The 24,821-nt window shown below is 43.7% G+C and overlaps 2 protein-coding genes across 9 annotated transcripts in view; one reads left to right on the forward strand and one right to left on the reverse strand.

Annotated features, from left to right (window-relative positions):
• The window catches only part of LOC117663452 (discoidin, CUB and LCCL domain-containing protein 1-like), a 39,538-nt gene extending 36,206 nt beyond the window's left edge, over positions 1-3,332 (reverse strand). Inside the window, exon 1 of the mRNA XM_034413638.3 lies at positions 2,988-3,332. Coding sequence (XP_034269529.2) covers positions 2,988-3,072 — 85 coding nt within the window. The 5' untranslated portion in view covers positions 3,073-3,332. The remainder of the gene's footprint in view (positions 1-2,987) is intronic.
• Positions 3,333-6,243: 2,911 nt separating this feature from the next.
• On the forward strand, positions 6,244-24,260 carry GMEB1 (glucocorticoid modulatory element binding protein 1). 8 transcript variants are annotated; one of them, XM_087876126.1, is made up of 10 exons: positions 6,244-6,322; positions 9,888-10,054; positions 10,881-10,963; positions 13,227-13,351; positions 14,370-14,473; positions 16,216-16,370; positions 17,397-17,525; positions 18,635-18,772; positions 20,950-21,072; positions 22,284-24,260. In XM_087876126.1, the coding sequence occupies exons 2-10, from the start codon at positions 9,927-9,929 to the stop codon at positions 22,973-22,975; spliced, it is 1,677 nt and encodes a 558-aa protein (XP_087732252.1). In that variant the 5' UTR covers positions 6,244-6,322; positions 9,888-9,926; the 3' UTR covers positions 22,976-24,260. The 8 variants fall into 8 exon arrangements, with proteins under 8 accessions (XP_087732252.1, XP_034269526.2, XP_034269528.2 ...); XM_034413635.3 differs by having other exon boundaries at positions 6,245-6,322; positions 10,878-10,963; XM_034413637.3 differs by having other exon boundaries at positions 6,268-6,449; positions 10,878-10,963.
• The last annotated feature ends 561 nt before the right edge of the window (positions 24,261-24,821 follow it).

Raw genomic sequence — 24,821 nt, forward strand, 5'->3', positions numbered from 1 at the left:
ACTCTACTCTACTTTCTATTCTACTCTACTCTACTCTACTCTACTCTACTTTCTATTCTACTCTACTCTACTCTACTCTACTCTACTCTACTCTACTCTACTCTATTCTTCGCTATGCTAGTGTATTCTTTTTTTATTGGATTTGTTCAACAGGGAGACAGAGCCACATTAACCAACATAACCTAGCCAATATATTTTTCAACAGGATGTGGGAAAGACGAAATAGAACAGATGCTGCAGGAATGGAGGAAATACTTTTCTCTCTTGAGTTAAAAACTCAAACTTTTTTTTAATGAAGACAGTTCCTTTCAGGCCACTACTCTTGCTATTTCTACACATGAATGTAATCATGGGGTGATGATCGGTCAGTTATTTGCTGCAGTTCCCAGAAGGGGTACAAAATCTTCCTGAAAGATGAGAAATAAACATTCTTTCCAGGAAGGATTTTATTCAGATTGATCGTATCTGTAAACTTATGTTTAGGTTAGTCTTTTTCAAGCTTGGCAACTTGAATAGAATAGAATAGAATAGAATAGAATAGAATAGAATAGAATAGAATAGAATAGAACAGAACAGAACAGAACAGAACAGAACAGAACAGAACAGAACTCTTTATTGGCCAAGTGCGATTGGACATACAAGGAATTTGTCTTTGGTGCATATGCTCTCTGTGTACATAAAAGAAAAGATACGTTGGTCAAGAATCATAAGGTACAACACTTAATGATAGTCATAGGGAAACAGTCAATATAAATCTTAAGGATACCAGCAAAAAGGTTACAGTCATGCAGTCATAAGTGGGAGGAGATGGGTGATAGGAATGATGAGAAGATTAATAGTAATGCAGACTTAGTAACTAGTTTGACAGTGTTGAGGGAATTGTTTGTTTAACAAAGTGATGGTGTTCAGGGGAAAAACTGTCCTTGTATCTAATTGTCTTGGTGTGCAGTGCTCTATAATGTCTAAGATGCGTGGACTTCAACTTCCAGAATTCTGGGAGGATGCCAGCTAGGGAATTCTGGGAGTTGAAGTCCACACCTCTTAAAGCTGCCAAGTTTGAAACACATTGTCTTAGAACATTAATTGCTTTGACTTTGATTTTGGGTTTTACCAATTAGATTGATAGATCTTTATAGAAATGGCTTGTTCCTATTATTATGAAAAAAACAAAAAGTTGTGATTTGATGTTAATGCCTTATTTTACTGTAACAGAGAGAGAGTCGGAAGTCCATGTTTCTTTTTTTAAATTTTTTTTTAAAATTTTTTAATTAAAGACAAAACACAAAACACAAAACCACACCCAGTGTATAGTACAAAATAGGGAGAAGCGGGGGAATTTTTTCTTCATCTTCAGGTCTTCCAAAATTCTCTTTGCATTGGCACTGGCATTATTTCTTCCAAGTTCCCGATTGCATAGTCCACAAATGGTTGCCATATCCTCCAAAATATATTTTCTTTCAATAGTCCTTTTTTGAATTTTATATCACACATTAACTTATCATTAAGAGCAATTTTCTAAACTTCTCTGAACCATTCATTTATTTTGTATTCAATATTCAATTTCCAGTATCTTGTCAATGTTTCTTTTTTGTTTTCCTTATCCTTCCTCACTTCTCTTCCCCTTCTTCTCCCCGTTTCCCTATTTACTTTAGTATTTTGTATCTTATTTTATTTTATAACTCAATAAAAATGTTAAACAGTTAGAACATTCATTGCTATTCGCTTATGGAACTATTGAAAAAACACAGGTAGAAATAATGATACAGAGAACAAAATGTTTATGATGCTAATTCTATAGCACTGAATTAACTACCTCTCCAGTTTATATTACCTACAAATTTCACTGTAATCTGTTGGTGGAAGAGCATGTGGTATAACCCAAGACAGTTTAAGAAATAATGCTTTAAAGCAGTGGTGCACAACTAGCATATTTGGTCAGGTAGTCCAAAAAAGTCAGATTGTATCAGATCGAGGTAGGCTGAAGAAGATCTTTAAAACATACACACAATATATAAAGACACAATACAAGAAGTCCTCAACTTACAACCACTCATTTAACAACATTTTAAAGTTACAATGGCACTGATAAGGTAACTTTTGACCAGCCCACAATTTTCTGACAGTGAGAACAATTAATCAGTGGAATAACTTGCCAGAGGTGTTCCATCACTGGAGGTTTTCAAAAATAGATTGGACAACCATTTGAGCCAGATGGTATAAGGTCGTGATGGCAAACCTATGGCATTCGTAGAGAGGTGGCACGCAGAGCCCTCTCTGTGGGCATGTGCACTGGCCAGCTGGTCTTCGGGTTTCCGGCAACAACGGCAGTGACTCACTTAGCAACGGTGGCAAAGAAAGGTTGTAAAATGGGTCAAAGCTCACTTAAGACATGTCTCACTTAGCAACAGAAGTGTTGGGCTCCATCGTGGTCGTAATTCGAGGACGACCTGGGACGAAACTAAACCCTCCTTCTTAAGCATTTTCTTCCTTATCGGGGCTGGGCTATAAGGGCCATTGTTGGCACCCTGGCACAGCGCCTCTTTTTTTTTTTTTATTTGATTTATATGCCGCCCTTCTCCGAAGACTCAGGGCGGCTTACAATGTGCTCAGCAATAGCCTTCATCCTTTTGTATATTTTATACAAACTCAGCTTATTGCCCCCACAGTCTGGCTCCTCAATTTACCTACCTTAGAAAGGATGGAAGGCTGAGTCAACCTTGAGCCTGGTGAGATTCGAACCCTGCAGTAATTGCAGGCAGCTGGTCTTAATAAGCTTAATAACAGGGTGCCTTAAACTCCTGTACTACCAAGGCTCTTTTTAGAGCCTGAAAAGCAGAGCTTGGAGAAGATCGTGCCAAGCGTTTTTCTCCTTCAAGCTGCCACCCTCCTTACTTTCACCTCATTCAACGCGTCCGCTTTCGCTTCCCAGCCACTTCCCACCACTTTCCCAGCCGGCTTCTGCGCGCTTGCGAACGGCCACGACTTACCCGCCTGACTGCTGCCCGTCGAGAAGTCCAGGGGCCACCACAGCAGCTGGAGCAGCCGGAGCGCACCGCGGAGCCCAGGGCGCATCGTCGAGCGGCGCCTCGGCAGGAGCCGCCGGTTCGATCGCCTCCCTCCACCCGGCCGAACAGCGACCGTCTGCAGCTGGCGGCGGGCGGAGGAGCGCGCGCCTCGACCACCCCCCCCGCGTCACGCGATTGGCTGAAGGGGCCAAGCCTCCCCTCGGTCATTGGCCCCGCCCGCCCGCCCGACTAACTTTTTTTTTCCAACACTGGTCTCGCCGCCCCGTCGAGGAAGCGCGGATGACGCCGAGCCCGCCGGCTGTCCGAAGCCCCCTCCGTCGAACCCCCCCCCGAAGAAACCACGTTAGAAAGGGAAAAGGGGGTGGATCGGGAGTCATCGGTATCCTAGTTCGAGGTGGAAGCCCAAAGAGATGGGTGGGTCGCTGGGTGGGTAAATATGGTAGGGTCCTTCTCTTAAGGGACCTTGAAAACGCGTTAAACCTTGACTTGATAAAACTTGGTTTCTTGACTGTAGGTTGGGTGCGTCGAGCCCTGGAAAAGAAAAGCTAGCTGGTTGTGCTCACATTGTAGCAAAGAATAATATAAGTGGGTATATGCATAATTTTGTATTTAGTTATTTTGTCATGTTTATAATGTAGTGTATATTGGAGGGGGTGGCCCTTTGAGAGCTGCATGCAACGGAATTTCATTTTAATGTATGCTAATTAGTGTACACGGTCAAAGTGACAATACAATTATTCTATCATTGTTTAAACCAGAGGTGTTCAACCTTGGCAACTAATTTAACAGATTAACAGAGTTGGAAGGGACCTTGTAGGTCATCTAGTCCAACCCCTCCTCCCAAGCAGGAGACCCTACACCATTTCTGACAGATGACTGTCCAGTCTCTTCCTGAAAGTTTCCAGTGATGAAGCTCCCACAACTTCTTCTCCCACAATTACTGCAGGTTCGAATCTTACCAGGCTCAAGGTTGACTCAGCCTTCCATCCTTTCTAAGGTAGGTAAATTGAGGACCCAGTTTGTGGGGGCAATAAGCTGACTTTGTATAAATATACAAAAGTATGAAGGCTATTGCTTAACGCATTGTAAGCCGCCCTGAGTCTCCGGAGAAGGGCGGCATATAAATCAAATTAAAAAAAAAAAAAAAACTTCTGAAGGCAAGTTCTGTTCCATGGGTTGATTGCTCTCACTGTGAGAAAATTTCGCCCCATCAGAGGCATCGTTTCTTTATAGTTTGCAATGCTTTGTTGTGTATTCAGAGCAGTTGACTTATTTATTTATTGGTTCGATTTATATGCCGCCCTTCTCCGGAGACTCAGGGCGGCTTACAATGCGTTAAGCAATAGCCTTCATACTTTTGTATATACCTGCTTAGTAGGGCTTTCGCCCCCCCCCCAAGTGATGTTCTTTTTTATACAAAGTCAGCTTATTGCCCCCACAATCCGGGTCCTCATTTTACCTACCTCGAAAGGATGGAAGGCTGAGTCAACCTTGAGCCTGGCGAGATTTGAACTTACAGTAATTGCAGGCAGCTGGTGCTACTTAATAATGGTGTTACTTGTTTTAACTACTCTTGGTTTTATGGTAGGTAATAGATTATAGTACTTTTGTTTTTCTAAACATGTTTTTTTATAGGCATGTTTCTACTACAAACCAATTTGAGTTTCTTAACTCAACATTCACTCCATTTATTTCGTTCTTTAGCTTGGCATTTAACCAACTTCTGGTAAATCTCTGCATGTACCACATTCAGTCACTACTATCAACATCTTTGGCTGGTTATTATAATCAGACCTATCCTTGTGTGTCCAATCATACTTGGCCAATAAAGAATTCTACATTCTACACTGAACAATCTTTATTTTTTTCCAAGACCCCAGGTTGGTTATTAATTTGGGGATGGTGGGGAAAATCATTTTAATTATTGGGGGTTTGCATTCTGGCATCTGTTCAATGTTAGCTCTGCTTCTTTGATCCAATGGGACAGCAGACAGGTCCTCTTCATTGCAAGATTGAGATGACAAAGTACGAAGTTGTGCCAGAACATTATTGATTAGATATCATCTGCGGCCTTTTGATTTCTCCACTGCTAAGTTCCTGCATCATTCTAAACTTTTGACTTGCCATTTGACTTGCTAAATAAATTCCAGTTGGGTTATTTAAGCCCAAGGATGGTTTTGGGTGAAGTCAAAACCATATTATGCCCCCCCCACCCCATGAAACAGGTCAATTACCTTTTAGGGATTAAAGCTATAAAAACTCGGTGTAAAAGCAGATTGCAGACAATCTTGTTACTGGAGACGCTTAATAACAGCGAACCTTTTGCTTTGTGCCCTAAGCCTGCTCCAATGTTTGTTAACCTCAGCCCTTTTAAGATGTGTAGACTTCAACTTCCAGAATTCCCCAGCCCAACTAGGGAGTTCTGAGAGTTGAAGTCCATGCATCTTAAAAGAGGTTGGCAAACGTGCCTCTGCCACCAACCAGAAGGCCACCGGCGCCATCAGCTGGGCATAACATTTGCTTGCTGTGAAAGTCGCACAAGAAGGGACTGGTCTCCTTCCGGATTTGGCAGGAATTTCCATCAAAATACACGAAATGTAGCGTGGTGGGATTAGGGGCTGCAAATATCCAGAGGGCAGCAGCTGGCAGCCGAGTTCTCCGTTATCTCTAACACCTCTCTCGATTTCTGATAGCTTTAGAAGCGATAAGTATGACATTTCCCGGGCAGCAAACATTTGCAGCAGGAAAACCGTTATTTGGATTAGAATGAAAAAGGGCGTGCTTTCAACTGGAGAAGGAAACTCAACGATCCGTGCATGCAATTAATTAATTCATGTCTGAGTATGTTGCCTCGCCGTTCCATTGCCTCTTTTGAGCAAGTTAACTATACTGGGGGGGCAATAGGCGGACTCTGTAAACCGCTTAGAGAGGGCTGCAAAGCACTGTGAAGTGGTGTATAAGTCTTAAGTGCTATTGCTATATATCCAATAACTGCCAAACATGCATATGCTATTAATGCAGCAGCAGCAGCTCTGGCAGTCGGCAGATCAGCTGAGAAGAGCCGACCCTAGAAACGGGCTTGGCCAAAGGCTGCAAATGCGATCCTTTCCCAGGCCCCCCAAAAGACATCCAACAGCGCACAACCGCGGGAGCCGCCAAAACTGCTCTGTCTCTCGCGGCCCCTTTAAGAGAGAGGAGGCGGCCGGAAGTCCTGGCAGGCGAGCCGCTGCAGCTTCTGCGCATGCTCCCTCCCTCCTCCCAACCCCCCCCAGCCCGGACTCGGCCGCTCGGAGACGGTAACGGGGGGGGGAGGGAACGCAGGGCGACGTTCTTGCTGCCGCTGCGCTACGGGAGCCGGGACGCAGAGTGCGTGGAGATGAGGGAGGGGGTTGCGTTGGGAGAGCGCACGGCCGCTACCCCGCCGTACGTGCCGCCGCCGGGAGAGCGGACGTCGCAGCGCCGCTACGGGGGGGGGGAAGTGGAGGGTGGGGAAAGGAGGAGGGGGAGGAGGCTGCGCCTGGCCTGGAGCGAGGGAAGAGGGGCGGGGCCACGGAGGGCTGAGGGGCTCGCGGGGCAGGCGAGGGGGCGGGGCCCGCGGGGGAAGGCGGGCTTTCCCCTCAGCCGCGCGGGCGCGGTCGAACTCGCCCTCAGTGTGGACAGTGTGGAAAGGCGTCCACGGGCGGCCCGCGCGGGGTTGTTGTTCCTCCTCCTCCTCGCGCCGCCGCCGCCACCACCTCTCATCATCCCCAGCGCCCGGGCGAGCTGGGGATGATGGAAGTTGGAGTCTCCGGCCGTGAAGTCGGGCCAAGCGTTTAAACAAATAAAAAAAAGAAAGAAAAACGCGCGGGCCGCTTTGCTCCCCCCACCCTCGCCGGGTCTGCCTTGGAACCGCCGGGCGTGGGGTGGGGAAGCGGGGAGTGGAGCGAGTTTTGCCAGCGGAACTCGCTTCACCGGTTGAACTCGCCGCCTTTCATCCTCGGGGTTCTTCTGAGGGACGGCTTGGCACTCGCGGTTTCCCTGAGCCTCTCGGTCCCAACAAGCCCCGACTTTCTCCCTCAGGCGGCCGGATTGAGGGGTTCCTTCCTTCCTTCCTTCCTTCCCTGGCCGAACTAAAAGCCCGTCCCCGTTCAGTGACAAAATTATTAATCAAGCTCCTGTCCCGGGACTGTTTTGAACTCAGTCAAAACTCACAAAAGAGAAAATGAAATGATACTACCCGTGTTTCCCCGAAAATAAGACCCTGTCTTATATTTTTTTGAACCCTGAAATAAGCGCTTGTTTGCCTTATTGCCATGCGCTCAAAAGCCCGATTGGGTTTATTATCAGGGGAAGTCTTATTTTGGGGGGGAAACAGGGTATATAAGGCCCTCCTGGTTTGAGGGGGTGAGGAGGGCTGGACTAGAAGACCTCTAAAGTCCCTTCCAACTCTATTTCGATTGATAGGTTGAAAGAAAGTCCGCCACCGGTTTTAAGCAGGATCCATCATAACGAAAATTAAAACTGGGCAAAGTTAGGATTACTGTTATGTTAACAGCCTAGCTAGCATAGCATCTCTGGGCAGCATTTCAATTTAATACATTATTAGAGCAGGAGCCAGGTTTCTGTGAAATCTCCCTGTGATTTATGATACATAATATTCATTACACTGAGATGGCTTTAGATAACCGACGGGTGGTGGTTGGAGTTCGATAAATGAGTTTAAACAGCCTGTTGGAATAGCTGAGATCAAAGTGGCTTTACCAAGAATTGGCATTTTTTTTGTTATAAATGACAAATTATGATAAAAAAAGGTTGCCTTGATTTCTGTAGCAGAAGGCAATAAAAAAACAATTGCATTCCATGCTCTTTTTTTTTATGGCAATGCTGATGATGGGTTTGGGATTGCATTTCTGGAAAACAATGCTCCCCCCCCCCAAAAAAAACAAAAAACATAGTTGAAATGCTCCTTAAATGTCCCTCTTCTATCACCCATTCTCTATTCAGTGTTAAGGGATTTTTTTGTTTGGCTTTTTAAAATAATAACAAAATTGATGACCTGGCACCATTATTGGAAGGATACCATTGTTGATTGGACAACTCTGTTTCACATGAAGAAAACTGCAAAATAATAATAATAATAAAGATGCAAATAGCGTTCTTGTTTGCCTCAACTTTTATTTTCCCATAATAATAAGTAGCTAAGGCATTCTGAGCCTTCTGTTATAGCCCTGCCAATATTTATGGCACTACTTCAACTAATCTAAAATAATGTCTAGGATTTGACTAACTGTAAACATTACCGAATTCATTTGGACTTAGCTAAAAGTAAATTAGGAAAGTTGTGATATTGTTTCTGCTGTCGTAGAAGTAAATTCCAGTAACATCCAGGGGAATTTATTTGAGGCAGATACATAGCATTCACTCTAAAATAATTCTAGCTGATAACCGTTGAACTAATGAGCAGTCTCTCATTCAATTTATCCTGAATTCAGACATGACTTTAAAGAACTATTCAAACACGGGTCAAAGATTAATCTTCAATTGAGTCATTTCAACCTTGCCTTTAAGAGACACAATAAAATACATTTTCACATACTGAATAATTTTTAAAATTCATTGTCATTGTATAGTAGAATGACAACAAAGAGGGGTTTAGAAACAGCTCTAGGAAAGATTATTAGACAGCAAGGTCATTAGAGTTATATCTAACCTTCAGATTCAACACCACCACAGTGTATTTCTCTGGGTATCCTCTGAAGCAAAATGAGAGGAGGAAATGGAATTACATTTGTGTATTGCTAATGAGTTTTCTGCAGCCAGCAGGAGGGGCTGGTTGGTAGCGTGAAGTTGAATTTCTTGGACTGATCATCTGATCCAGCAGTAACAATGGCCTGTGATTTTGAATCTGAAAACAAGGAAACTCATACACTCACTTATGAAATGGGGTTTTGTGTTAAGGTTCTTATTTCCCATGAATCATGTGTATGACCATTCTTCCTGGAAATTCCATAAATCCTTGCTTTCCCAGTTCATCTGCTGATTTGGAAGCAACCAATAGCCAAAATTGCATTTGGGGGTTCTTTTGGTCATTAGTTTACAACCAATGTATTGTGGGAGGGGGTTTGATTTTGGCATTCTGCTGGCAAAGGAACAAAGAGAAAGCAAAAGCAACTCCCACAATCTTGAATCATTTAAAAAGCAGCCAGTGCCTCTCGCCAAGATTCAAGCCACCCATTACATATTTTTCAAGCCCTCTATAGATACCACATCAATCATTGCAATGTGGCTTTCCAGCTTTCTCTGCCTATTGAATGACACTGCTCAGTGCTTCAGCCTAATTGGTTGTTTTAACAAAAACCAAACCCCCCGCCCCCAATTGCCTGTGAACTCAGAAGCAAATATAGCTAAGTACTAGACTAGACTGTACTAGGTAAGTCTAAGCCAATGGTATATAGGTCTGCAGCCTTCACTTTTTAATGAATCCAAGTTGATTATAAAATAACAGTTCTATAAAAAAATACCCCCTTTTGTTTTCAGATGGCTCATGCTTCTGCTGTAGCAGGTGCAGCTCAGAATAGAGAACAGGGAATGCTTGTGCATCTTTTAATTGCTGTCACAATAACCTGTTAAACCTTACAAGAAAGCTAACAAGGCCAAGTCACTTTTGAGTTCCCAAGGCAATAGTGATAGATAGTCAATTATTCTGAGAACAATCTTAGATTGTGAGGAGAGGTTAAGACTATTAAGAGAAGCCACAAAGGTGCTGAGGATGTGGGCCCTTTTGACCTACTGTTATACAATATGATAATTGTGTGTAATTTAGAGATGACGGTTCTCAACTCCCAAATCAAGGTTGCCTCGGTTGTTTATTGTCCGCTACAGCATACTTGTCACCCGGTGGCTCAGACTTCATGTGAACAAATGGCAAATGCTGAAGTAAGCATTCCTGTAGGAGATGTGGTCGTTGTGCCAACTGAAGGAACGGAGGGGGGAAACCCAGAAGATACCAAAACCCAGGTTATATTACAACTACAGCCAGTGCAACAAGGGTGAGTGACATGCCAGTAGCAAAACAAAATATTCCCAAGTAATTATGCCCAAATTGAGGGCTTAGAGGAGTGCTCCAAGGAGAGCTGAGAATGCAGGCATAAAAGAAGACGAAACTCTTGTGATTTGTGCAGAAGACGGAATTTTAACAAGTATAATATTATTATAATAAGAGTATTGGGAGATTCTAGATATGCTTAAAAATGTGAAGGAACTCACGTTTTATGGATGCCTTCTCCGTCATTCATTTTATGGCCGGATTTTATGGCTGGATAGAACCATAAAATTAAGGACAATTTGGTCAACCCGCAGCTGGTATAGCATTCCTAATAAAGAAGAGGTCAACCCCCCACCCCCCCCAGTCAGTTCATTCCACAGTGAAGCAAGTTGTATCAAAACAAGTCCCACTGTTTAATAACAATTTCCTTTCTTGTATGTAGACTTGAGTCCTTTCAGCTATAGCAAGAGAACTTGATTATAATGATATTAACTTTCCTTGGAGATAAAAATTACAGTATCCCTTATGAAATTGGTGGGGAAAAAAATACTGCTATGAATATTGCTTTTTATATAAATGTTTATATAATCTAAAATAAACGATTATGCAGGGAAATCAAACTAACCAAAAACGGAACTATTAAAATTAAGATTTTGGGTTGCTGTTGAAAAGTGCCAAATTCCATAAATACGGAATTATTAATGGAAAATCCCATAGTGTTACCCTCTGATGCCAGGGGCACACAGATTGATGTGGGGGAGATGTACTTTCATGTCACCAGTTTTCAAATTACTGCATCATTTGTGTACTTATTGCCATTTGTACAGCAGAATTTATCAAGAGAGCTCTGAAACTAATGCGGCTGTGATGGCTGTAGAAACGCACACCATACACAAACTTGAAGATGGCATCGGTGAGTTCTCAGGGATAACGATGCATCAGTTTCATATTTAGCTCAATTGTATTGCAGCCTAATAGGGGTGCTTTGGATGAAGCATGCAGGCAGCATGTGCAATGGTTAGTGCGCTGAAGCAAAACCAGGAAGACATGATGAAATCAGATGCATGGAATGGCTTTAATGCAGTCACTGCTTCTTAATCCATTGTGCATCCCTGGGTTAATATAGGGAGGACAACATTGAAGAAGAAATACGATGTCCACCGTCTTTCCTCCAAACCAAAACTTTGCTCAGCAAAAGCAGAAATGGGCTGATCCTGAAGCATAACAGTTTCTGCAATAGTTATTTGCATGGATCATGGCTTTTTCCCCCACTCCAGGGGTGAAATCCAGCAGGTTCTGGAGAACTGGAAGCGGAAATTTTGAGCAGTTTGGAGAACCGGTAGCAGAAATTTTGAGTAGTTCGAAGAACTGGCAAATACTACCTCTGGCTGACCCCAGAGTGGGGTGGGAATGGAGATTTTACAGTATCCTTCCCCTGGAGTGGGGTGGGAATGGAGATTTTGGAGTGGGGATTTTGCAGTATCCTTCCCCTGGAGTGGGGTGGGAATAGAGATTTTGCAGTATCCTTCCCCTGGAGTGGGGTGGGAATGGAGATTTTGCAGTATCCTTCCCCTGGAGTGGGGAGGGAATGGGGATTTTGCAGTATCCTTCCCCTGGAGTGGGGTGGGAATGGAGATTTTGCAATATCCTTCCCCTGGAGTGGAGTGGGAATGGAGATTTTGTAGTAACTTTCCCCTGCCATGCCCACCAAGCCACGCCCACAGAACCGGTAGTAAAAAAAATTGGATTTCATCATTGCCCCACTCCATATCATTAAGGGAAATACCAACCTTTCTACATATTTGCATAAGGTGGAATAAAGCCTGTAGCACTGCAAAAATCTAGAATCCCTTGGAAAAAGAATTCCTGAGCTAAGAGGCCTTGGGAGCTTTCTTTCATTGTCTCTTCCTGTGAAGGTGTTGCCTAAAGGTTCACATTCCTGAAGCTCAACTATAGGCACAAGGCAGGTCTTGTCAGACTACTGTCCAAATTTCATTTACTATCTTCATCACTTCAGAATAACTGTAAATTTGCATATTATAATGGACATTCAAGAGAGTGAGAATGTGAGGCTAGTATCCCAAAGAACTGTATTTTCCAAAACAATTATTTTCTAGGTAGAAGCTAGTACTTTGCCCTTACATTGTAGACAATGGTGGGTTTCAAAATTTTTTACTACTGGTTCTGTGGGTGCGGCTTGGTGGGAGTGGCATGGCTTGGTGGGCATGGCAGGGGAAGGATACTGTAAAATCTCCATTCCCACCATACTCTAGGGGAAGGATACTGCAAAATCCCCATTTCCTCCTGATCAACTGGGACTCGGGAGGCAGAGAATAGATGGGGGCGGGGCCAGTCAGAATTTTTACTACTGGTTCTCCGAACTACTCAAAATTCCCACTACCGGTTCTCCAGAACTGGTCAGAACCTGCTGAAACCCACCTCTGATTGTAGTTTAATTTTGGTTTGGTATATAATGTGAGTCTAGCCATTGAGATTTACATCCCATGATTTATAGCCGAGTTGTAAGTTGTATATCATTTATGTATATCATTGTATGATTTATGGCTGAGTTAAACAAATCGGACCATGTATTAGTACAGTAAGGATTAAGCCATTCCATAAGAAACCCTGCCTTGTTAATGGCAACAAGGACAACAATGAATCATATTGTCTTCCTTTTATACTCTGACCACTTCTGGCTGTTATGAAACTGTACTCTGATGCTTACCTAAATACTATACAGTACATTATTTATGGATCCATCGTAAGTTGTAAAGATGAAACAGACTATATAATTTTATCAGTGTCTTTAAGAAAGAAGTGATGGCTTAAAATGTGGCTTTCATGCAAGGGTATCCCAAGTTCAGACTTGGGATCTCCAGTTTAAAAGATATACAATGAGAAAATGCTTGAGATCTTTAGAGTCCTTTTCAGTGTTTGGGTTAAATCAGGGGTGTCCAGTCTTGGGAACTTTAAGACTTGTGGACCTCAACTCCCAGAATTCCCCTGCCAGCCATCGGGAATGCTGTCTGGGGAATTCCCCATGCTGGCTGGGGAATTCTGGGTATTGAAGTTCCACGGGTCTTAAAGTTGCCAAGGCTGGGCACTTATGGTGAGATGAATCAGCATGGAGATCTCTACACGTCTCTCAAATATCTCCCTGTTTCCATCTGTAGATGCCAGTGCCCTTGAAAGCAATGAGGAAATTGAGATTGCCTACCCCATTACCTGTGGAGATAGCAAGGCCATCTTGCTCTGGAAGAAATTTGTGTGCCCAGGAATCAATGTCAAGTGTGTTAAGGTAAATAGCATGGTGAAAGTGACTTTTGCCAGTTCTCTTCTCTTTGTTCTGTGTTGCTGGGTTTTTGACAGGAGCACTCTTTTCCTTTGAAAAATGTTCCGCTATGCACAGGAGTATTTGGTACACCTGAAACTCTTAGCAATAAACTATTTAGGTGGCAGAGTTGAAGGTAATGTCTTTATTTCACTCTTGCAAGGGGGAGGCACCCCTCCCCCTGCCACAAGGGCCTGGATACCACTGTAGGAAGAAAGTTGGGTTATGTCTGCCATAATAGATGTTTTTCTTGTGAGAGTCCCATTCTACAATATGTACCATATTTTTCGGAGTATAAGATGCACCTGAGTATAAGATGCACCTACCTTTTTTGGTGAGGAAAAGAAGAAAAAGAAATCTGCCTCTGCCTCTGAGCAATTTTGCCTCCTTGCAGCAAACAGCCTGCTTTACTTTCATTTTCGTTTTCAGCATAGCTTGATTAGCACAAGGAAAAAAAAATCTGCTCCAGCAATTTACCTCTTTGCAGCAAGCAGCAGAGCCCTGCGCAAGACAGCTGAGAGCAAATCAGCTGAGAGTCGGAGGCCGATCCTATCAACTTGTACTAATTAAGCTGTGCTGAAGCTGAAAGAAGCTGTTTCTTCTTGCTGTTTGCTGCAAGGAGGTAACTGCTGGGAGGCAGAGGCCAAAGGGTGGGGGCCAGTGGGTGGGCGGGGTACATTCGGTGTATAAGACGCACCTAATTTTCCCCCCCTTTTAGGGGGGAAAAAGGTGTGTTTTATACTCCGAAAAATACGGTAATTGGATGGCAAAAATTTTCCCACTTATCCACCTAATTTTTATCCCCAAACAGTTCTACATCTTGCACGGTGTCAGCCTGGAATCACAAAGCCCAGGTTGTATTAACAAACTCCTAGTCTGTCTTGATCACATATATCCATGAATAATGGGTGCTGCCTTGAAGACTGAATGGTTGCATTATATCCTTACCATGAGAAAAATAAATGGTTCCTTCCTCTTTTGATAGTTCAATGATCAGCTTATCAGCCCCAAGCACTTTGTTCACCTGGCTGGCAAGTCCACCCTGAAGGACTGGAAGCGAGCCATCCGCCTAGGAGGAATCATGCTGAGGTAACTGTCTTTGTCATGTACAGGTAGTCCTCAACTTACGACCACAATTAAGCCCAAAATTTCTGTTGCTAAGCGAGATATTTGTTAAGTGAGTTTTGCCCCACTTTATGACCTTTCTTGCCACAGTTCTTAAACGAATCGTTGCAGTTAAGTTACTAACAGAGTTGTTAAGTGAATCTGGCTTCCCCATTGACTTTGCTTGTCAGGTCATGTGACCTTGGGGATCACGTGACCTTGGGGACACAGCAATGGTTATACATATGAACCAGTTGCCAAGCATCTGAATTTTGATCATGTGACCATGGGGATGCTGCTATGGTGGGATTCAGCCAGTTCTCTTCAGATCACGGGAACCAGTGGCGGCGACTGTGGGAGGCTCCGCCCACCCGCATGTAATGCGTGACTACTGTGCATGTGCAGAAGGACTTGCGCATGCACAGAGGTGGCACGCGTGAGCCAATTGAGCAAACCAGTAGGGAAGGTAAGTCAATTCCACCTCTGGTTGTAAGCGTGAAAAACATCTGTAAGTCACTTTTTTCACGCTGTTGTAACTTTGAACAGTCACTAAATGAATAGTTGTAAATTGAGGATTACCTGTACCAAACTCTGGTGCGGACATCTGGAGAGGAATCTCCCCTCTTCTTAAAACTGTGGTACCTTGTGTTTCTTGCCAAATAAAAATGGTGCTGAGAGTTTGACCTATGTATTTTAAAATACAGATTTTTCATAGGAAACATCCCAGTGATTTCATGGGCAGTTTTATACAGAATGTTAAGAGATTGCTGGAATAAGACTTTGATCTACTTGACTTACCACCATAATTGAGCTTGGAAATAGGCTGTAAGTCGTGCCGGTGGTTCAGTGCGTCATCAAGTGAACGACTTGATTTTACAATATATTTTTATGGTGGCCGTTAAATGAATCACCGTGATCACTAAATGAACATTGCAGTCATTAAGTGACTCCATTGTCTGCAATGGGCCAGCTCTCAGAAAAAAGTCATAAATGGAAGTCATGTGACCACAGAACACTCCAAATGGCCATAAAAGTGAACTAGTTGTCACGCACCCAAAATGCAATCATGTGACTGCAGAAGGTTGCATCCAACAGGATTTGTAAGTACCTTTTTTGGGGTCTCCTGGAACTTTCACTAAGAGACTGGTCAGAGGTCTAGGACTTTTTATAGGTGAACCCCGTTATTTCCTTAACTGCAATTTCAAGTGTTTAAGGCTGGTGATATAAATTAGACATCATTATCAATGGTAAAAAGATTGGCATCTGGCTCTATTCGGGAGAGACCTTTTGGAGAATTTATCTGGGTGTGTAGCATGCACAAAACGATGGAGGTGTTTTGCCCTGTTATAAAGTGTGCTTGTGAGGCTCTCATTATCCATGATTTTATTACCCACAGTCTTTGGGCTGGAACAGCCTCCAATGAATAACGAGGGCCACTTTGGAGGATTCAGTAAATTGTAGTTATTATCCCTTTCCATATGGCCAACTAAATTTACGGTAGGTGGAAAGAAAGATAAGGTTTTTTTACGGCACAGAACCACGTACTTCATATTAAACCTTCCATTGAATTATATAACTGCAGTTGGGCATAAGCTAAACAGGACTGAGCATCATTGGATGCATCACACTCAAAGGCTTTGTCTTTTTTACATTTTTCTCTTAGACAATTCTTTGAACTGATTTTCATCCCCTCAGATGACTTGTTCTGTTTTCCATTCATTGTGCAGAAAGATGATGGACTCTGGGCAAATTGATTTCTATCAACATGACAAAGTGTGCACCAACACCTGCCGAAGCACCAAGTTTGACCTCCTGTTCAGCAGTGCCAGGGCCCCGGTACCAGGACAAACAAGCCTGGTACAGACCCCCACTTCTGCTGATGGTAGGTCTCCCTCTTATTAAAACTCTGCCTTGAATAGATTAAGTGTAAGTTGAAATAGAGTGGAGGACAGGTTTACAAATTCCATTACAATATCCTAACTGCATTTATATACTTTCCAAGATTTCTAGGAACTCCTATTTCTTGACTTTGTCTACCTTAAAGGGCTGACGACGTGTGAGGTATTTATCACGTGGTTTAATTCTGAGCTACATCCAAAGGGCTTTGTGACAGAAGGGCATCGTGCCCAGTGTTGGAGAGCATATTATCTTACTTCCCATCCACATCTTGTTTCTTTTTTTTTAGTTCAGCTACTTCAATTAATTAGAGCATAACAAGCTTAATGTATAAGGTGAAGCCACATGACAAATATTTCGCACAATTCAGGTGTGGCTTTTGAACATTAAAAGAAAAAGGCGATTTGTATAAAGCAGGGACTTTCAACCTTGGCCACTTTTAAGATGTGTGGACTTGAAACTCTCAGAATTCCCCAGCCAGCATTGAATTGAAACACACAAATGTATAGTGTACCTTTGTGGTAGTTACACCCAAACATTTCTTCATTCATTGCAGCATCTACAGAGTTTACGTAACATTTCAAAAGCAATGGCTTTATTGTGCCAGCCCCGAGGATATGTTGATCAGCCCAAAGCAACCTTGCTTAGCCTGCCCAATGTGGCACCATCAAAGAGACCATGCTGGCTGAGAATCTGAGGAACTGCCATCCCCACATAGTGTGCCAAATGGGCAAGGCTGGTCTGGAAGGACTGAATTCACACACAGCGCTAAGACCTAATGTGCTTTGTTTGCTTTGAGCTGCATTTTGCATGTCCCAGCCATTGTGATTTGGAAATTATGGTGTATGGCTTAACGTAGGGTGTAAACCCTATCATTGTTGTCATAGCAAGTCATAGATTTACAGATGAATATTTGGCTTAACAGAACTTATCCTGATGTATCATCTAGATGTGTGGGTGGGTGAGGAGTTACTGTGGCAGCAGAATATCAGACTGGTCTTCTCTTGTGCAGGAAGCATCACCCAAATTGCAGTGTCTGAGGAAAGTGTAGAAGAAGGGATTGAATGGAATTCTGCAATGACAGCAGCAGTCACTATGGCAACCGATGAGGGAATCAAGAAAGATCCAGAGGAGATTTCAGGTTGGTCCTTCCCGTTTCTCTGTACAGCTTGCATACTTTTTTCATTTCCTCTGCACACTTTGGAAAGGAGAGGAAGTGGAGTAAAAGAAGCAAACTTTTGTCAGTGAGGATTGAGATTACTCGGCCCTGCATCCTCAGTCTTTCTGTAGCGTGCCAATTTTGGGGAAAACTGGTCCTAAACGTCACTCATCAGCAGTGGCATGCACCATTCTTGAATGATCCTTTGACAGTTTGCACCAAAACACAAAAGGCTTCTAGTGTTTTACTTGACATGCCCTAAAAGCTGTTTTCAGCCTGTCGCAACTGTTTTGTGAGCATACATGCGCTGCAAGCATAATTTGTAAGTGGTCAATGGACAGTCTACATCAGCGTTCTCAACCATGACTCCATGAAGATGTGTTGACTTCAACTCCCAGAATTCTAGCTGGGGAATTCTGGGGGTTGAAGTCCACACATCTTCAGTTAGCCAAGGTTGAGAAATACTGATCTAGATATGTCTGGAGTGGGTGTCTTTTAGTTCAATGATACTTCCAAGTAAGAGTTGTATAGGTTGGGTCAACAAGTTAGTCATCAATTCCTTAATGTGCTTGATAGTGTATATCTCGGGTGGGCTTCAAAAATTTTAGCAAGGGGTTCTCTGCCCGGTTGCTGGGTGGGCATGGCCATGGTGGGCGTGGCCTAGTCGGCTTCCTGTACCACAGTGGGGTGGGGGGGCTTTTTGCCCTCCTGGGCTCCGGAGGCTTTCCTTGAGCCTCCAGGAGGGCGAAAATGGCCTCCTCGGGCTCCAGAGGCCCTCTGGAGGCCGGAAACGGGCCCATTTCCAGTAGGCCTGTTTTCCACCCTCCCCAAGCCTCCTGCACTTACCTGCATCCAAAACGGGCTGCGTGGGGACTCCTGGAAGGGGGTGGGGTGGGCGGGGCCAGTCAGGAATGGGATTTGGGGGTTCTCCGAACTTCCCAGAATCTTAGCTAGAGGTTCACCTGAACCCCTGGGAATCCCCAGGAGCCCACCCCTGTTGTAGAGTAGTTTGCTGGTCTCAGCAGTAGAAATTGTGCTGTATAATTGCCAAACAGTTTTTTTCTTTAAAAATGTTTATCTTTCCATGGCAGAGGAGATGCTGATGTTTTGGAAAGGCATTGCTGATGTGGGCTTGATGGAAGAAGTGGTCTGTAATATTCAGAAGGAGATAGAGGAGGTGCTAAGAGGGGTACAGCAAAGGCTTGCCCAGCCCCCTTTCCAGATTACTGGTGGGTAAGAGGTCAGCAGTCTCCATGTTGATATGAAATGATAACCACTAGGGCAGACTTCCTGCCTTACAGGTAGTCCTCGACTTACAACAGTTCATTGAGCGACTGTTCGAAGTTAGACCACTGAAAAAAAGCAACTTATGACCGTTTTTCACACTCACGACCATTGCAGCATTCCCCATGGTCACGTGATCAGAATTAGATGCTTGACAACTGGTTCATATTTATGATGGTTTGCGGTGTCCCAGGATCCCATGATCCCCTTTTGTGACCTTCTGACAAGCAAAGTCAATGGGGAAGCCACACTGATGTAACAACCGGGCTACTAACTTAACAACTGCAGTGGTTCACTTAACAACTGTGGCAAGAAAGGTTGTAAAATGGGGGGGGGGATTCACTTAACTTCCTTACTTAGCAGCAGAAATTTTAGACTCGGTTACGGTCGTAAGTCAAGGACTGCTTGTATTTATGCTTTGTGAATTATGTGTCTTGGTAGTGCTTCTTTTGTCATTTTATTAACTGCTCTCCAATGATAGTTTTCTTATCTCAAAACGCAATGCAATCCTAAGAAATAAAAAAATAGTGAACGTTAACAGGAAAATGCCAAAACCAATTAAAACCCATCAAAGTTGTAAATCATCTTTTTCCAGAATGTTTTCATTGTCTAAATCAGTGTTTCTCAACCTTGGTAGCTTGAAGATGGGTGGACTTCAACTCCCAGCATCCCCCAGCCAGCAGCGCTGGCTGGGGGATTCTGGGAGTTGAAGTCCACCCATCTTCAAGCTTCCAAGGTTGAGAAACACTGGTCTAAATGTTTATCACAGCTCCCTTAGTATCCAGTCACTTTGGGGAAAGGTCTGTTGCTTCAGGGCTGAATAAAACTAGAAGTATCGGAAAAAGAAACTTCTATAAAGCATACTAATAAAGGAGAATATTTGTCGCTCAGGGTTGAAATGAGGGGTCCTTGGTGCTCTCTGAGCTTGCTTGTTTTCTTATAGACGTTTCATTACCCAAACTAGGTAACATCATCAGTGCTACGTTAGTTTGGGTAATGAAACGTCTGCAAGAAAACAAGCAAGCTCAGAGAGCACCAAGGACTCCACATAAAGCAGACTAGAATAGCCAGATGACAACACTGATGATAATGCTGCTGCTGATGATGATGAGAGGAGGGGGAAGAGCAAGGGGGTTTGCCTGATGCTGAAAATATATCAATAGTGATGTCAGGAGGGTCTACCCTGAGGCTAAAGGGGGAAAAATATACTTCAGGACGTTGTATGTGTGTTATTTTCTGCAAAAATTCTCATGCAATTTACATAATACTACATTTGACATGTTAACTATAAAACGTCTGATGTGGTTTTACCTACACTGTTATTTGTGGACTAAATTGGGTAATAATAATAATAATAATTTTATTTCTATACCGCCCTTCTCCCGAAGGACTCAGGGCGGTGTACAGCCTATTTAAAAACACAAGACAAAACAACGATTAAAATTTAAAATGATTAAATAGATTTGGCTCAATTTAAAACCCCAGAAATTTAAAATGCCCCAATTTAAAATTATTATGTTGATAGCCCGGCCTGGCGGAACAACAGGGTCTTCAGTGCGCAGCGAAACACCCGGAGGTTGGAGATCTTATGTATTTCCGGGGGCAGTTCATTCCACAGGGCTGGGGCTCCCACAGAGAAGGCCCTCCCCCTGGGTGTCGCCAGCCGACATAACTTGGCCGATGGCACCCTGAGGAGACCCTCTCTGTGGGAGCGGACTGGCCAGTGGGAGGCTATTGGTGGCAGAAGACGGTCTCAAAGGTACCCGGGTCCTATGCCATGGAGCGCTTTAAAGGTGGTAACCAACACCTTGAATTGCGCCCGGAAGACCACATTCCTGCTTTGGAATTCTTGAGCAAGTAGGTTGCTAAAAACCCAGGGAAATAGTATTATTATAAGTCATTTCTTTATTTATTTTTTTCAATGGTTAAATACGTACTCTTCTTCTTAGTGTCAGTTTCCATGGCTGTTGTAGGTGCATCTTGCAAAATCAAAGACAGCAAGTGCTACCCAAGTGTTAAGTAATCCCTGCACGGGCAAACAAGGAGTAACTGCAAGTCTTTCTGCCTGGCAGTTGGATCCCATTTAGAATATTAGTCAATGTCTGTGAATGTCTTCCTGTAGATGCTGCTGTTCTAAATAATGTCGCTCACACTTTTGGTCTGATGGACACAGTGAAGAGAGTGCTGGATAACAGGAAGAGTCAAACAGATCAGGGAGAGGAACAATTTCTTAACACTCTGGCAGGTAATTTTGAAATTGGAACTTTCTTAGCTCATCAATTAATTGTGCAAGAAATATGCTTTGCTTGCTTGGTTGCTGTAGTACATTCATATTCCCTCAAATTTGCTTTTTTGAGGAGGCTAAACTCTCCAGACTTTATGAAGTCATTAACATTGTAGTCCTGCAGCTAATGGTCAGTTGGGCTGAAATTAAGCATTTTTGTACAACATTCCTCCTCCTTTTCCTCCTCCTCCTCCTCCTCTCCCCCCCATCCTCCTCCTCCTCTTGTATTTTCCTTAGGTTAAATACACAATTTCTTAAATTACCAAAAGTATATTAGTTGCATTGAATACAGTTTTATGTCTATGGCGATTCTCAATCATCTAGGTGATGGTTGTCCCAAAGGTGCTTTTCCCAAAAAGCAACTGGACTTTCTAGGGTTTTTTTTCCCCTTGAAAACGTTTTGCTTCAAAAAGAACTCATCAGTTCTGAAGAAGCTTCTTGGATAAGAAGCAAAATATTTTCAAGGAAAAAAAAACCAAAAAAAGTCCAAATTGCCTTTTGGAAAAGCACCTTTGGGACAATCCACATTTATCTTTCCCCAAGAGGCATTAGCTATAATTCTGACCAGCATTTTCATTGTAATATTTTTAGTAGTTTTAGTATACGTTGGAGGTTTGAAAACTTGCATATGATGCTATTTTAATTTTAAAGCTGCTGTTGTCTGCAGCTTTGAGATGGGGTTAAGCAGTACTTGGAGAGGTAAATTAGTTTACCTCTCCATCCCAGGTTTTTTTTTTTTTGTTCTCTAAATAATTGGAGTTATCCTCACGAGACAGCCATTAGCCATGGTGGCGCAGTGGTTAAAGTGCAGTACTGCAGGCTACTTCTGCTGACTGCCGGCTGCTTGCAATTTGGCAGTTCAAATCTCACCAGGCTCAAGGTTGACTCAGCCTTCCATCCTTCAAAGGTCAGTAAAATGAGGACCCAGATTGTTGGGGACAATAGGCTGACTCTGTAAACCGCTTAGAGAGGGTTGTAAAGGACTATGAAGCAGTATATAAGTCTGAGTGCTATTGCTATTCCCGTCCATTGTTCTGTTCTTCTGGCACAGGAAGAAACAATTGCATGTTATACCTAGAAATTGTTTTCCTACCTCTTGTCTTTTGTGCTGCTTGTGTGATAATTTCCAAAGCATTTCCTTGACTAGACTATGCCATAAATCTTTCTTGCAGTTCTAGATCGCCAACTAGAAGACCAGAAGAAGTTTGCCAGGAACCCATCCATTCAGAATGTGGTCCTGATGCCAGTCAACACTCCAAAGCCTCCCAAAAGGCCCCGGTTGAAACGTCCAGCTTCAGCCACAGTTCTAAGCCCCTCGGCTCCCATCCAGCAACCTCAGTTCACTGTCATCTCGCCCATCACCATCGCGCCCATGGGACAGCAGTTCTCCGTTAGCAACATTCCAATGGCCACGATCAGCCAGGGCTCCAGCCCAGTGACTGTCCACACATTGCCCTCAGGTTCCCAGCTTTTCCGCTACGCCACCGTGGTTTCTTCCTCCAAAACCAGCACATCCGATACAGTGACACTTCACCCCTCCTCGAGCTTAGCCCTGCTGAGCTCGGCAGCGATGCAGGACAATGGGACTCTTGCTAACGTGGCCACCATGGTCAATCCTGTGGAACTGGTGGCCATGGAGTCTGGCCTGACTTCTACTATCCAGGCTGTCGAAGGCACTTCAGAGGACGGACAGACGATCATAGAAATAGACCCAGCACCTGATCCAGAAGCCGATCCTGAAGAATCAGGGGGGAAAGCTGTGATTTTAGGGACAGAGTTGAGGACTGAGGAGAAGGTGGTGGCTGAGGTTGATGAACATCAGCATCAGGTCCATAATGTGGAGATCGTAGTCTTGGAGGACTAATCAGCAAGCCATCCTGCCTTGCTAAAAATGATAGTTCACCTCTTACCTTTTTTATTGGTTTGACCCTTTTTCTTTTTTTACAGCCTTGCAGGTAAGTTCACACGAATGCTGATGATCACTTTTAAACAGTCATTTTCTCTAGGGGGGGAAAGAACAGGCAGGCTGTGCTTTCCCGTGTGGATGATCAGAATTTTACCTGCCTAGTGAAAGGGGAGACAAGCCATTGCTGTTATCCCTCAGTGAGGAGGGATGGCAAGTCCGTAGACCCAGATTTGAAGCGATTCTTCTTGGGATTGTTCATCTCAGAAGCAAAGTAAGCCGGCTCCTGGAAATGTAACGACTGGATGAGTAATGACCTTAAAGCAAGAGCTTCCGTCTGGACCTTTAGCGCTTCTTCACCCTAGGAAGGGAGATTCCATGTCCATTTCTGACTTTCCAAGCATTTTGCTTTTTTGGAAGTGGCAGAAGAAACACAGCACCCTGATCGATCAGGTCACCAACCCTTCTTTGGAATGTACTATGTGGTTTTTTTAAAAAATATTTTCCTTAAGCTGTTTGCCCATTTGTGGCTTCAAAAATTGGATTCTTGGCTCTTCCTTTTTGTATTTTCTTCAGTGGTTTTTTTTTTCTTTTCCCTCTGTTGTTACGCGATTTCTAGGAAATGCTTACGCTTTATGCCCATGCAGGCACATACAGGGAAGAAACTAGGAACTGATACGGCAGACGCCGCGCCCAATAACCACCTGCTCTCTCAAATACAGAACTGATAACCCTGGATGCCCTATATACAACATGGTGGGAGAATTGGGCTCAGCAAACACGGCATGCCTGCCGTTTACTCAGCACTCTGGGAAACCATACCATGCTGGCTTAGGTGTGCGCGTGTCTCTGTATGTTTGATGTTCATAATTTTTTTTGGGGGGGGGGGGGAAGATTACAGGAGTCTGGATGGCACATCCCTTCAGCAATGTGGCTGTTTGGTCTCTTTTTCTGTTGGGCTGGATGTGTGTGTGGGTTGTTTGAGTATCTTCCTTAAGGGAAGAGAAAGGAGTGGGGGGCGGGGGAAAGGATTCCCTTCCCCACCTCCCTACTGGCCGTAATGGTCGCCCTCTCCATATTTTAAGAAGTTAGAATTCAGAGTTGGAAGACTTGAAGAGTAAACCAGTTGAATTGTTTTAAAACAGCAGTTTAAAAAACAAAACAAAAAAAACCCTAGAGGAGTCGGGTAGCGCCATTTGTTTTGTTTGGGTTTTCTTTGCATTAAAAAAGATAAGCAAAAACAAAAGCTTAAAAGGACTGCTCATTATGTTTGACATGGTCTCCATTCGCTTCTCTGTTTTTATCCTCACAGAGGGACTTTGGTAGTCCCCTTTGGAGCTGGAATGGCCAAAGGTTACCAAAAGGGCTGCTCGGAGATCAGAATTCAAAGAAGGGTAAATATGACGAGAAGCATGTGGGACCGAGCACTTAAAGGGAAGGGCAAAAAACTCCCTGCTTCTCAGAATGAACAGTCTTGCAAAAAGGAAGTCTATCTGGCTGCATCGATCAGCAATGACAGCGTCTATGCCACCGTCCTCCCTGCAGAAAAGAAATCAGCAGGGCTGAGGCCCTGCTATAAGGAAGGACTGTACTGTGAGCACAGGGGGTCCTTGACTTATGACTTTGTTTAGCGACTGTTAGAAGTTACAACGGCATTGAAAAAAGTGACTTACGACCAGTTTTCATACTTACGACCACGGTAGCATCCCCATGGTTACATGATCAAAATTTGGATGCTTGACAACTGGCATGTATATATGACAGTTGCACGGTCCCAGGGTCATTGGATCATCATGTGTGACATGCC

This window comes from Pantherophis guttatus, chromosome 10 (assembly GCF_059756535.1).
Source record: "Pantherophis guttatus breed Tessera chromosome 10, ASM5975653v1, whole genome shotgun sequence".
In the NCBI taxonomy this organism is placed as follows: Eukaryota; Metazoa; Chordata; class Lepidosauria; order Squamata; family Colubridae; genus Pantherophis; species Pantherophis guttatus.

What these genes read in the sequence shown, in the direction of transcription:
- GMEB1 (XM_034413633.3), top strand. Translation starts at nt 9,807, where the DNA reads ATGATAATTGTGTGTAATTTAGAGATGACGGTTCTCAACTCCCAAATC. An exon ending in TCAATGTCAAGTGTGTTAAG is followed by an intron (nt 13,352 to 14,369) that starts GTAAATAGCATG and finishes CTCTTTTGATAG; the next exon opens with TTCAATGATCAGCTTATCAG. An exon ending in ATTTCTTAACACTCTGGCAG is followed by an intron (nt 21,073 to 22,283) that starts GTAATTTTGAAA and finishes TCTTTCTTGCAG; the next exon opens with TTCTAGATCGCCAACTAGAA.